The sequence below is a fragment of the Panthera tigris genome, chromosome C1, assembly GCF_018350195.1.
Source record: "Panthera tigris isolate Pti1 chromosome C1, P.tigris_Pti1_mat1.1, whole genome shotgun sequence".
Classification (NCBI taxonomy): Eukaryota; Metazoa; Chordata; class Mammalia; order Carnivora; family Felidae; genus Panthera; species Panthera tigris.
In genome coordinates, this window is record NC_056667.1 from 11,279,701 (window position 1) to 11,294,159 (window position 14,459).

Sequence of the window (14,459 nt, forward strand, 5' to 3'; positions counted from 1 at the left end):
CAAGTGATCATTTCTACCCATTTTTCTCTCTTTTTTTTTTTTTTCTGTAATATAGTTGTCTGTTTATTAGAGTCTTTTGTTTCTTTTATTGATTTATATAGAATTGGGGTAGTTTAAATACGTTACTGTCACGTACTTTCCTACACACAGTAGGACTGAAATACCACAAACTGGTTTGCTTCAGAGTCTGGGTTTGATTTTCCATGGTTTTAGGTAGGAAGATAATAGGATGAGGCAAAGTAAGTCTCAGTCCCTCGCGTCTTTCCTTGTGGATGGACAGGTCGTAGCATTTTGCAGCTTGGCTACGACAGCAGGCCGAAAACCTATGATCATAAGGGAAATCTAAATAAAGGAGAGCTGTGTCATGGGTGGGAAGACTCAGTGTGTCAAAGGTGAGAATTCTCCCACATTCATCAGCAGCAGTCATTGTGGTACCATGAAGATCTCAGTAGGTTTTTTGTGAGACCTGATGTGCTCATTTAAAATCAGCCCTTTATTGTAGGAATAGGCAAGATAACTCTGGAATGACTTCCCCTTCTAGATGTCAGGACCAAAGGACTAAAACAGAAACAGACCTGTGCTTACGTGAACCTTGATAAATGGCACAGGGCATCTTACAGAGCGGAGGGAAGGTTTCAGGAAATGATGCAAGGCCAGCTGGGTGTCCCTGTGGAAAAAATGAATTGGAAAACGGACCCTGCCTCACATCACACACAGATGTCAGTTCGGCGTGGGTTACAGACCTAGATGTTAAAAGCAGTATCAGAGCTTTTAGAAGAAAATATAGGAGAATATCTTGCATGCAGAAAAAGAGTTCCTTAAAAGTTAAGAAGGAGATTATTTGGTAGATTGGGCCACATTACGATTCAGAATTTTTTATCAAGAGACATCATAAAGGATGTGAACAGATGCAAACTAGGAAAGAGTTTTTATAACAGTGACCAATAAAGGATTCGTTTTCAGAATATATACAGTGTGTGTGTGTGCATGTGTCCATCCTTCAATTCAGTAAGATGGTATAAACAAACTACAGGAGCGATGCACTCGGGTGGCTGGGTTGAGTGTCCGACTTCGGCTCAGGTCATGATCTCGGGGATTGTGGATTCGAGCTCCACGCCTGGCTCTGAGCTGTCAGCATGGAGCCTGGAGCCTGCTTCGGATTGTGTGTGTGTGTGTCTCTCTTTGCCCTTCCCCTGCTCATACTCTGTGTGTGTCTCTCTCTCAAAAATAAATAAACATTAAAAAATTTAAAACAATTACAGGGGTACCTGAGTGGCCCAGTGTCCAACTTGGGCTCAGGTCATGATCTCATGCTCCATGAGTTCAAGCCCCACATTGGGCTCTGTGCTGACAGCTCAGAGCCTGGAGCCTGCTTCAGATTCTGTGTCTCCCTCTCTGTCCCTCCCCTACTCACACTGCGTCTCTCAAGAAGATGAATAAATGTTAAAAAAAAATTACAGAAGCAATAGAACAGGCACTATTGAATAGGAAACCCAAATGGTTAAGAAATACATGAAAAGTTACTCATTATTAGGGAAATTTAGTAAGATTTTCAATCTAATAATACTAATTGTTGGTGAGAATGTGGAGCAGGAGGAACTCTGATACACTGCTAGAAACATTTTGGAAAATAATTCAACATCCCCCAGCAAAGTTGAACCTAATATCCCCTAGAACCCTGTAATTCTGTTTTCTGTGGTATATATACCATTAGAGAAACTGAATGCACACCAGGAGAATACTCAGGGCAGCATTGCTTATGACCGCAGAAATTGGAAGTGACCCAGAAAGTCCCAGAGCAGTAGAATAAATCAGTTGTGGTATATTAGGCATTACAGTACACTAGGGATTTTTTTTTTTTAAGTTTTATTTATCTATTTTGAGAGAGAGAGAGCATAAGCAGGGGAGGGGGAGAGAGAGGGAGAGAGTGGAGCCTGATTCGGGGCTCAAATCCATGAACTGTGAGATCATGACCTGAGTAGAAACCAAGAGTCAGATGGTTAACCGACTGAGCCACCCAGGCACCTCTAAGTTTGTTTTTGAGAGAGAAAGACAGAGAATCCCAAGCAGGCCCACCCCAGTTACCACAGAGCCCTGATGCGGGGCTCAAACTCATGAACGGCGAGATGATAACCTGAGCCAAAGTCCAGAGTCAGACGCTTAACCAGCTTATCCACCCAGGTGCCCTAAAGGATAATTAAAAATGAAAGAAATAGTTACATGTGCAGGGATCGATCTCAAAATACTTCTGTTTTTGTTTTCTTTTTAATTAACTTTTTTTAATGTTTATTTTTGAGGGGGGGAAGGGGCAGAGAGAGAGAGGGAGACCCAGAATCTGAAGCAGGCTCCTGGTTCTGAGCTGTCAGCACAGAGCCTGATGTGGGGCTCGAACTCAGGAACCGCGAGATCATGACCTGAGCCGATGTCGGACGCTTAACCGACTAAGTTACCCAGGCACCCCTCAAAATACTTGAGTAAAAGATTAGCGAGTGGTAATTCAAAAACACAAAACTAAATAGTATGTCACTTAGAAATCATACAAGACTGGGGGCACCTGTGGCTCTGTCGGTTAAGTGTCTTACTTTGGCTCAGGTCACGATCTCGTAGTTCATGAGTTCAAGCCCCACATAGGGCTCTGTGCTGACACCTCGGAGCCTGAAGCCTGCTTTGGATTCTGTGTCTCCGGCTCTCTCTGCCCTTCCCCCGCTCATGCTCTGTCTCTCTCTCAAAAATAAACATTAAAAAATTTTTTTAAAAAATCGTACAAGACTCGGGGCGCCTGGGTGACTCAGTTGGTTAAGTGTCCAACTTCAGCTGAGGTCATGATCTCACAGTCCATGAGTTCGAGCCCCGTGTCGGGCTCTGTGCTGACACCTCGGAGCCTGAAGCCTGCTTTGGATTCTGTGTCTCCGGCTCTCTCTGCCCTTCCCCCCACTCATGCTCTGTCTCTCTCTCTCAAAAATAAACATTAAGAAAATTTTTTAAAAAATCATACAAGACTTCGGGCACCTGGGTGACTCGGTTAAGGTCCAACTTCAGCTCAGGTCACAATCTCGCAGTCCATGAGTTCAAGCCCCATGTTGGACTCTGTGCTGACAGCTCAGAGCCTGGAGCCTGCTTTGGATTCTGTGTCTCCCTCTCTCTCTGCCCTTCCCCCACTGATGATCTGTCTCTCTCACTCTCAAAAATGAATAAATGTTAAAGAAAAATTTTTAAAAAATCATACAAGACTCGTAAGAATCATTTAAAAAGCTAAGAATGATTGATACAAAAGCCAGGATAGTCGGGAGGGTTGGAGAAGACCCGAAGCTATGAGCAGTAGAACATAAGGAACCTCTGAGTTTTGTGTTTCCTAACCGGGGAAATAAATGCATAGGTGTTTGTTTTATTCTGCTTTATTTATTTTTTATTTTTCTTACATTTATTCATTTATTTTTGAGAGACAGAGACAGAGCACAAGTGGGGGAGAGGCAGAGAGAGAGGGAGACACAGAATGTGAAACAAGCTCCAGGTTCTAAGCTGTCAGCACAGAGCCCGATGCGGGGCTCGAACCCATGAACTGGGAGATTGTGACCTGAGCTGACACCGGACAGTCAACCTACTGAGCCACCCAGGTGCCCCCTTCATTGACTTTTAAACTGGTCATTGGGTTCACTGGATTTTCATACTTAACTCACCTGTTTCATGCTTTGCCTTGGCTTTGACTGATTGCAAGAAGCAAGGCACAGAATGCAATCTTTCCAAAGATTGCATGAGGCTTTTGAAGCAAAAATCCGCAATCCCTTCTCTTAATATGCTTTAGCTCAGGTTCAAATTGAAGGAGATTTCCTGGCGTGCTCTTTCTCTATACTTGAGGAACAGCCTATGGACATGCTTCTGGGACTGGACATGCTGAAACGGCATCAGGTAATTAAGTGCTTCACTATCTTTCTGCACTGACGTTTTGTATGTTACATGGGTATGATTGCATCATTTCTCTTGGTTATATATACTAGAAAACTGAGAAAGCATGGCTTTTGAGACTTGGAAAGATCCCTAATTAAGGATGTCATCATACATGGTTTGAAACGATTTATCAGTAGAAATAGAATCTCTTCTTGTGAAATCTCTCTGAATCTGTTAAATCCCGCCATCTGTTTGAGAGTATAATGGGCAACTTGGTTCTCTTGTGTTACTTTCAGTTTCTGATTAGAACTCAGGTAAGTTTTGATGGGTTTGTAGCGGGATCTAGAAAACACATGATGATTTTACTGCTAGTAGGAGTTTAGTAAATCCTTCACAGCTTGTCAGTGCTTAAGGAAGAAGGTGTAGATAAGATGCGGGCAGTGGAAATGTTTGTTTAGTATGGGGAGAATGAGTTGTAACTATGTTCATTTACAATCTTTGTATTTCCACTCTGAAATCTAATAATTTGTTTAAAGATAAACTCTTCTGATTGAAGAAGCAATTAGTGTCCACTGGGTGATAAAATTTTCCCAGTAAGGTTTTGTATCTAGGCAATATTTTTGTTTTAATTTTTTTTTTAAACGTTTATTCATTTTTTGGTAGAGACAGAGTGTGAGTGGGGGAGGGACAGAGAGAGAAGGAAACACAGAATCTGAAGCAGGCTCCAGGCTCTGAGCTGTCGGCACAGAGCCCAACGTGGGCCTTGAACACACGGACCGTGAGATCATGACCTGAGCCGAAGTCGGGCGCCCAACCGACTGAGCCACCCAGGCGCCCCCATATCTAGACAATATTTTTATGTCACTAATACTGTTTTTTGTGTTTTTTTTTTTAATGTTTATTTATTTTGAGAGAAAGAGAGCAGGAGCGGGAAAGGGCAGAGAGGGAGAGAGAATCCTAAGTAGGCTCCACACTGTCAGTGCAGAGCACAACTCAGGGCTTCATCTCATGAACCATGAGATCATGACCTGAACTGAAATCAAGAATCGGACGTTTAACGGACTGAGCCACCCAGGTACCCCTATGTCATTAATACTCGTTTTAATACCGAAATCCTATAAAACATATATTGCATTAATATTCTAATCAAGGTGCAGAATTTTAAGTAGAAGGGGTGAGTGAATGCATGTATTAATAAAACCTAATTTATTAACTTGTCACTCTCTCCCCATTTTTTAGTCATGATATAGACCAGTAGTCTTCAGCTTTACAGATAGAAAACATATATGTGTGTACTGTCCTATGTTAAATAATTAGAAAAATACACAGAAAAGGAGGGTAGTTCTAAGTACGAAATAAAGATTGCCTTGGGGTGCCTGCGTGGCTCCGTTGGTTAAGCGTCCAACTTCAGCTCAGGTCGTGATCTCACAGTTCGTGCGTTCTGTGCTGACAGCTCAGAGCCTGGAGCTTTCTTCAGAGTTGGTGTCTCCCTCTCTCTGTATTAAAAAAATAAGAAGAAAAAAAAATAAAGATCGCCTTGCCCATATGCCACTTTTGAGATGATTGGTACTTTGTGCAGTAAGCACAATGTAAATAGTAATGTGAATGTATAAATGGTATGTCTCAGTTTTTTAAGAAAAAATCATCTCTGTATGTCTAAAAAGTGGGGCTGCTGATTATGCTTGGCCTTTTTCCCAATTTTGTACAGTGAATGTGTATTACATTTAAATTCAGAAATGAACAGAGGTTGGGTTAGACAAATATGTATAAAACTACATCATATAAAGATGATTCTCCTATAAGCTTTTTTTTTTGATTCTGCTATAAACTTTAAATGTTTCAAAAAATACTTAAATATTAGGGGCACCTGTGTGGCTCAATCTTTTGAGCTTCTGACCCGACTTCAGCTCGGGTCATGATCTCCTGGTTTGTGAGTTTGAGTCCTGCATCAGGCTCTGTGCCGACAGCTCAGAACCTGGAGCCTGTTTCGGATTCTGTCTGTCTGTCTCTGTCTCTCTCTGCCCCTCTCCTGCTCACTCGCTCACTCTCTTTCTCTCTGAAAAACAAACGAACATTAAAAAAATACTTAGATAAAACTTAAATATTTAAATTCCGGATAACTTTTCTGCATGGTGTTTTATCCGCTATCATCCGTCTTTGGTTTCTTCCTTCTAAGTGTTCCATCGACCTCAAGAAAAATGTGCTCGTGATCGGCACGACAGGCTCACAGACCACCTTCCTGCCCGAGGGAGAGTTACCGGAGTGTGCCCGATTGGCGTATGGGGCGGGGCGAGAGGATGTGCGGCCAGAAGAGATTGCAGACCAAGAATTAGCAGAAGCTCTTCAGAAATCCGTGGAGGATGCAGGTATTTGCAGTGGCCATGCTCTGGGATAACTTGCTCGTTGTTGTCCGTGAGCCGGGGAGGTTGGAGCTTGAGAGGGTTTGGGGACCTTTTCAGTTCTTAATCCATGTCATCGTGCTGTCACGGATGTGTTCCTTGTCCTCTCTCAATACGGTAAAGAAAAACTCGGTGTTTCAACAGATCCATTGCTGTGTGCTAGGTACCTTGGGCAGTTACTTGCTTAAGCGCATTTTGGTAGGCTTCCTAAAAAATCTTGTTTCCTTTTTCCTAACACAAATTCTTGCAGCAAGCAGACATTTCCTTTTAGTTCTGCAGTTTCCCTGAACATTTATTTTCCTTTCCTTAGGCCCGCTTCCTTTGAAGGATAGCATTGTCGTCCTGACTAAGCAGTCCTGACCTTTTTAATTAATATCTACTCAAAGCGCTGCTACCAGAGACAGAGGAACCAACAATAAGGAGCATAACTGAACACTAATCAGAATACAGGGTTTATGCTATTAATGAGATCGCATAGTGTGTTCTTGAGCCAAATTAGAACCGTCTGCAAACCCCTGACACGGGGATTCCTAATTCGCTTCTTTGTGAGTCTCAGTTGTCTTGGTTTAAGTCTAAAGACCAAGCCAAGTTTTCTTGGGTAAGCTGGAAGGACACATTCTCGATGAAATCCTACCTCCATGTGATCATTTTCCCCATCTGTTCTAAAACCGTGACTGTGGGATGCATTTTCTAGAAACTGAAGAGAATTAACTTTTAAGTTGGGGTTATTTTCAAGTCTTGAGCTATATTCATCAGTGACTAATACCACATGTTGTGTTTTCTGATACAGTAAAATGTATTAGAGCTACAAGTTCAGGGAATAGCTTTCTCCTAAAGACATAAAAGATAGGAGCTTATTAAAAAAAAGAAAAAGGCAGCCAGATTTTGCCAGTGTTTTTATGGAGAGCACCCAAGGTGTAGCCCTGAGCCTCTTTAAATTAAAATGGGTGTGGGTAGCAGATGGACTTTTCCAAGCCGGCTGTGTTCAGTCTGCTCCTTGACACCTTTTGGCACCTTTGAGTTGTACATACAAAATACAGCCTTGGTTGTAGGAAGGGGAATATTCTGAACAGCCATGGAATGAATAGTTTTAAGCTTCCCTGCAAGGCAAGCTTGACTGAGTTTGACATACCCGCTTAGGAGGTTTTACCTGTTTTTAGTAACTTGTCAGTTGAGTCATCATTCTGGGTATTAATAAAATGAGGATGTATTACCATCTTGTGAAATGTCTATTTTCCCCCTACAATGTGGTGTTTTTATTTGAGGAGCACTGGCTGATGATAGCAATGCTTTCTAACCTACTAACAGTTACCCTCTTCGGGTAATTACCTTCTTGTAATAAAAAGTTAAGGAGATGAAAATAGAAACCACAGGTGTTTTCAGGCATAGTGAACAGAATGTGGCAATTCAAACGATTACAAGGAGGGGCTCCTGGGTGGCTTAGTTCGCAGAGCGTGCAGCTCCTAATCTCGAGGTCGAGAGTCTAGCCCTTCGTTGGGCGTAGAGATTACTTTAAAAACATAAAAAAATAAGATAAAAAAATAAAAAATAGTTTTCAGAAAAGGATTAAAAGGAAGTGGGTTTTTTGCCCAGAGGATGATATTTTTTTAGTGACGATACATGGCTTGTGCTAATTTTTACAATATTTATTTAAATAGTGAATGAATTCTACATCAGGTCTGTCTTGTTTGGAACGCTGACTTCCCAGTATCTTCAAAATCAAAACTCTGGACATAGTAGGTGAAAGTATTTTTGCCAAAAACCGTTCCTTTGGTGGATACCTTATACCATAGTATCTTTTATCTTTTCTATCAGCAGAAAAATAAGTCAGAACAGGAGCCATATCTGATACATTTTCTAAACACTGACTAGAAGAGAAGTTAAGCCAGGACGATCCACTTTCGTTTGTTTTTCTCCCAAAAATAAATGTCAACTGAGAAAGAAATTGGGAAAGTGACTGTCACAAGTGTTCGCTCACCTTGAAGATTGCCATAGCTTGTAATCCCATCCATGGGTCTGCTGTTTCCACCTGTCTCACACGTCTGCCCATGAGTTCCATGTGTGTGGGTGTGTGAGATGAATTCCTTCCCAAGTTCTACTGAAGATCTGTTGAAGTTGACACGTTGTTCTGTGTATTGTGAGAGAATTAAACCAACCAAACTACAGAAGCATTCCCCAACTTTGACTCTCCCAGCTCCTGATTATAAGACGGCAGAGGAATGGAGACAATAACCCCGCATGCTGTGTGGTTTGCGTTGTTAACCCAAGTTTGCTTGTCTGTTTCCTAATTCAAACAGAGCGTCAGAAGCCATGATGCATGTAGTGTGTGTGTGCTGCAGCTGGAGTGGGCCCCAGACCAGGTATTTATAGACGCCACGTTCAGCCTTCCATCCAGTTATCGTCTGTGCTCTGAAAGTCTCTGTGTCCGCCGCAGTTTTGGAACTTAGCTTCTGCCATCCATGTCACCTCGTCTGATCTGGTTACAACCAGCCTGTATATACATCCGTATGTTGGCATGCGTACACATCGAAGTATAGTTTCCTATTTATAGTTTCGTCAACTGTTGTGGAACAGTCCAAGGAGGGGAGGGAGATCCCAGTAAAAGCCAGGTCCATCTGGCCATTGTGAATAGAGCAAATCAAGAATATCAGCCCCACAGCATGTTGTTGTTGAAGATAACTACACCGTTAGGGGTTTCATGAGCCTGTTTCTTCTGGAAAACTGGAAGTTCCTTTTTCATATCCCTGCACACAACTGCCTAGACTGGTAGAAGGGCACTTCTACCTGAAAGAAATTTTCATTCCGCCGAAGACGAAATCGGGGCTTCGGCCAGGTAAACTTGTCTGGGGGCACAGGTTCAATAACGTGGGCAGCGCTGAGGTTTAATTCTCCCTGAAACGGGAGTTAAGACTTGACTCTTCTCTCCCTAGACTCGCAGGGTCTCCCCGGGAGACGCTCTGTTCCCATCTCCCTGGAGTGTAAATTTGGGAGACGGCAGCCTGAGTTTACTGGCTGATTTATCAAGAGGAAAAAAGGCAACTCCCAGCCTCGGGCTTTATACGGGGTTGCAGGCTGGTTGTGATTAGATACCTAGCACTTAATTTCTTTGTTTTTTTCTTTTTCCTTAGAAAGATGGGGTAAAAGTAGGCACAGTTTAATTATTCTTAATATCCATTGTTCTCATCCCCTTCTCCTCACCCGTAGTACTGAGCCTGTCCCCTACGGTCAGCACTTAGGCCAGTGAAGTCTCAGCTCTTGGAGGACCGTGTGCTGCTTTCTTAGCACAAAACACACACTGAGGCCACGTTCTCCTTGACCTGACACAGGGATTGTAACTGGCGTGCCAGTGCCCGAAGGCCATCATCACATGCCCCGTGCTACTTAACTCGGATATTTCACTGTGATGCATCTTTTCTGTTCGCATCAACTCACAACTGAACCTCTTTCAGAGTCGGCCTTAGAGATTGATAAATAAAACTAATAACTGTTTCTAGACACTAATGGATATAATTTACACTGAAGCAAATGCTGTTTTCCTGTTGACCTCTAAACTATACTGTTTCACCAGAAGTCAGTAACTTCCCAACAGAGTCAATGCTTTATCTCATTGTGCTGTTAACCGGTGTCGGATTAGAATGATTTAGAGCCATTTGAATCTGGATTGCTTCCTGACTTCTTAAGATCAAGCCCCCCACAATGGATGGCAGTCAACACGAAGCATTTGAGTCTGAGAAGCATCTGCCCTGAGAGATTGTATCGTGAAGTAGTTTTTGCTGCCACCCGTTGGCATTTAATTAACAATCTTCTAGTCACTGCATAGAGGTCAGTGTTCGTATCGGTGGCAAAAGGAGAGTTGGAATTGATGTTTAATGGCTTCGTGAGGTGGTGTTTGAGCCTGCCACCCTTGAGTGCCCAGTCAGTTGTATTGAGTCTAAATGGTCATTGCCTGTCTGAAAACTATTATGAACCGTCCGCCTTTGCTGCCAGGACCCTACCCCCTTTCCCTGCCCTAAAAGACTTCAGTGTCCTCACTTAGTTGTACCATGTTAATGTGATAAAGTAACTGATAAACCTTTCTAAGGTTGCCGTATTTGGCAAGGTGATGATTGGATCTAATCTGTTTGCTCTTTACCTTTATTTTTGTGCTTTGAGTCCTTGCTCAGACAGCTGTCTCATGATTTGGATCATGGGAGTTTGGATAGAAATGAATTAAATAGAATATTTGTTTCTCTGTCTCCTAGAGAATCCCGAGCATATTCTCCTTTCTCTTTATAATTCCCACTCTGTTCCAGATATAACTGGTTTTAGTCTTGTCGTTTGAAACGCTAAAAGTGCATTGATGTGAGAATCACTCTAGTGCAGAGATCCTCAAAATCTGTAACATGCTTCAGAACCACCCGAGGAGCTTTTTGAAAGTGCAGACCCTTGGGTTTACTCCCAGGGATGGTGCCCCAGAGTGTGCATGCTTAGCAAACAGGATTTCAGGGCAAGTGATAGAACACACTCGGAGAAACTCTTCTAAGAGGGTCGGACCCACGGAGAATAAAGATACATGAATGTCCTTCAGTCTTGAGCACTAACGCAGCCATTATGTGGATGTTTATTAATGGTACTTAAAGAAAAATACTGAATTACAGTGTACATGTTTTGTTAAGAACGTGCCTATCTCTTATTCTGATGCTGTGATGTTGAATTGTCTACCCCAGTGAGAATGGTTCTTGTATAAGTATCAGTATAAGACAAACCCAAGTTTAAGGGCCTGATTTTGTTCTGTCCTGTTGAGATTTGTATCATCTGAGAAGTGATTGGCCTTTGTAATCTGCTAATTAATCTCTTTTCCTTTCCCTTTTGTTCCATGTAGAGAAAAGTGGTAAAGAAACTACCTCACTGGGAATGTCATCCTTACCAACTTCAGATGGATTTAACCATCCAGCCCATCCTTCAGGACAGAGTCCTGAGATTGGTAATCCTATGAGTCTTGCTCACTCTGTCTCTGCTTCAGGCTGCCCTTTCGAGCCCAGTGACCCTGACAGCATTGAACCTAAAGCTCTAAAGGCTTTGAAGGCTTCCGCCGAATTCCAGATAACCTCTGAAAAGAAAGAACATCTTCCTCCACGGGATCTTTCTGATTGTGCTTCTTCAGCAGACAGCGCTCCAGCCATGCCTCTGCAGAATTCATCCGAAGAAGCCATTGTTGCAGAGAATATGGAGAAATCTGCTGAAAGAAGCACCCAGGGCCTCAGATCTCCTCTCCACACAAGACCGCAAGCTAGTTTATCTGTCACGACTGCTAGTGTGCAAGAACCACCGGGGTTTCTAGGTGAAAAGGGTTGGCATCCAGAAAGTCAGAACCCGAGTCAAGGGAACGGCCTTCAGCAGCACAAAGAACCAGGGAATGAACAGCATGAGGTTGTACAACAGAATGCTCTACATGACCAAGAACAGGAACATCTCTGTAACACAGAGGACTTTGAACTTCTTGGAGAAAGGCAACAGAATCCACAAAGAAGTGTTGATTTAGAAGCTACAATGAAAGAAGACAGGCTACAGCAGAATGTGGACCTTCCAGGTACAGAGGAAAATACTCTACCTTCAGGATGCTGTGGCTGCCCCCATTCAGAAACACTCATGGAAGTGGATACAGTTGAAGAGTCCCTAGTGGCTGTGCCTAACTCAGCGGATGGTCAGAATGCCAATGTCAAGAACATCGGTGCACCCGATCTCACCTTAGATAATCCCCTGATGGAAGTAGAAACATCAAAATGTAACCCTTCGTCCGAAATTTTGAGTAATTCAATTTGCACTCAGGATTTACAGCTCCCAGACAATAACGTTGAAATGTCTGGAACAAATAAAGAAGATGGGGATTGCTCCCCGTCTTTAAGTCTCTGTGGCAGTTGTCAGCCTTCTGTGGAGTCAGCAGAGGAATCCTGCTCATCTCTAACGGCAGCCTTGAAGGAACTCCATGAACTTTTGGTCATTAGTAGTAAACCAGCTTCAGAAAATACATCTGAAGAAGTTATCTGTCAATCAGAAATGGTAACTGAGGGCCAAACAGGTGGGAAGGACCTTTCTGAAAGACGGACCCAAAGTGAGCATGTTGTAGTTACCCAGAACGAAGAGCGTTCACAAGTCTCCTTTCATCAGACCGTAACTGTATCGGTGAGGGCAGAAAAGTTAACAGACACTTCAAATGGTGCTGGAGTAGAGGATGTAGAAGGTATTAATGTCAGGGATCCAGGTGATGGCCTAGTAACTGATAAGGAAAGTGTCCCCGAGTCTAGGGAATCCGAGAACAAGAGCAGTTCTGACGCTCTAGCCTCAGCAAAAACGTCTAATCAATTACACTGCACCTTAGGTGTAGAAATCTCACCCAAACTTTCAGCAGGTGAGGAGGATGGTGTCAGTCCCACATCTGAGCAAACGAAGTCCTGGTCCAATTTCACGTTGGTTGAAGATCTGGGTCAGGGCGCACAGAATCCGGTGACAGACGGGCCTGAGACACGACAGGATGTCTGTCCTGAAGCCGCAGGGCCACTTGTTGACTTTGAACCGCCCACCAGCCACCCATCATCAAGTCCCTCCGTTCTTCCACCACTGATTTTTCCTGCTGCAGACATTGACCGGATTCTCCGTGCCGGCTTCACTTTGCAGGAAGCTCTTGGGGCTTTGCATCGAGTTGGCGGAAATGCAGACCTTGCACTTCTTGTTTTGCTCGCAAAGAACATTGTAGTTCCTACATAACCAAGGAAAAGTGGGCTAAACCATCCTCCATTCCCTTAAAAAAAAAAAAAAAAAAAAAAAAAAAAAAAAAGCTATAGACACACAACTCTCTCTCTCTCTCTCTCTCTCTCTCTCTCTCTCTCTCTCTCCCTCCCTCCCTCCCTCCCTCCCTCTCCTCTCTCTCTCCTCTCTCTCTCTCCCTCTCTCTCTCTCTCTCTCTCTCTCTCTTTCACTCACCACGTACACAGTATATGTAGAAACCTGCAAGCAGAATGTTGAGCCAGATTTTTTTTAAAGATTTTTTTCGGCCAAAGTAACTTATCTCTTGTCTGATGAATTTGTCTATTCTATTTGTTAAAATTTGGGCCTTTTAAATGTATTGGCAGTATGTGCATACAAAAGCTTTTTATTATCAAGATGATGTATTCTGGAATAAAATTGATGGTTTTGTGTATAGCATACCATTTTAGAATGAGAGTGAGTGCTTTAAAAAGCAGAAGCCATGAGAAACCCTACCACCCATGCAGCTGAAAGCAGATCACCTTCCCTCTTTGGCTGTGTCTGTGCTGTAGGCAGGGTATGGCTTGTTGGCTCAATTGTCCATTTACAGACTTGATCACATGGTGTGGTGTTTGGAATTACACTTAGTGCTCTGTGTATTGGTGATGCATCAGTTATAAGAGGAAGTTGAAGAATAATTGATCTCTCCTAGAGTGGTATGTTTTTATTTGTGTGGTTAGGATTTGGCAGTTTTATGGGGTGAGTTGGGAGGATTTAAAACTTGGGCTGCTCTGTACGCGACAGGCTGCTGCATGAATTGCCAAGTATTTTGGGGTGGGGGGGAATCAACATCAGAATGGAACGTGGTGCTACCCAGATAGAAAAGGGAAAAGCGTGTAATTCTGTTTGCAAATGTTTGGTGATGTTTCAAGGACCGGGAGTGAAAAATAATGGCCTGAACGCTGGAATTTACTAGAGAGTGGGTTTGCGAGCATCTTACTGATCTCACCTCAACCCTTAGTGACCAACAATGAACCCAGAGTTCTGCTAAGGGGTTGATTTGCCTGCAGTTCATTTCCTTTCTAAGCTCATCTACTGGGAAGTGCTTCCAAAGCTCAGTGTGAGCCGCGATCGGAGTGAGATATCGTGAAGTGTGATAACCTTGTCGCTGGTTCATCTTGGTGCTTGGAATGGTCAGCCTGTTTGGTGAGTGGCCTTTACGGCAATGGAAATAGTAATGGCAGTTCCTGACTCAAGTGGCCTTGGTAGAGATTTCCATCCCTTTCTTTCCTCAGGTGTTTCTTTTTTAAAGCAGGCGGTGTCACATTTGTGTTTACCATGTCAAGGTAGAGTGGGGCATAGTATATAGATGTATTTATTGTGGCCTTTTTTTATATGAGGACTAGCCCTTGGAAATCATTGTCCTGTGGGCCCCACTGTGCAATAATCCTA

General features: G+C 43.1%; 1 protein-coding gene across 7 annotated transcripts in view; it reads left to right on the forward strand.

Annotated features, from left to right (window-relative positions):
- Positions 1 to 13,098, forward strand: part of LOC102966358 (protein DDI1 homolog 2) — a 37,283-nt gene extending 24,185 nt beyond the window's left edge. For 3 of the 7 annotated variants that reach the window (XM_042996111.1, XM_007083784.2, XM_042996113.1), the window contains 3 exons: positions 3,803 to 3,906; positions 6,062 to 6,251; positions 11,146 to 13,098. In XM_042996111.1, coding sequence (XP_042852045.1) covers positions 3,803 to 3,906; positions 6,062 to 6,251; positions 11,146 to 13,028 — 2,177 coding nt within the window. In that variant the 3' untranslated portion in view covers positions 13,029 to 13,098. Of the gene's footprint in view, positions 1 to 3,802; positions 3,907 to 6,061; positions 6,252 to 8,581; positions 8,645 to 11,145 lie in introns of those variants that run through there. The other 4 variants (XM_042996112.1, XM_007083785.2, XM_042996115.1 and 1 more) reach the window with 4 other exon arrangements.
- Positions 13,099 to 14,459: the final 1,361 nt, after the last annotated feature.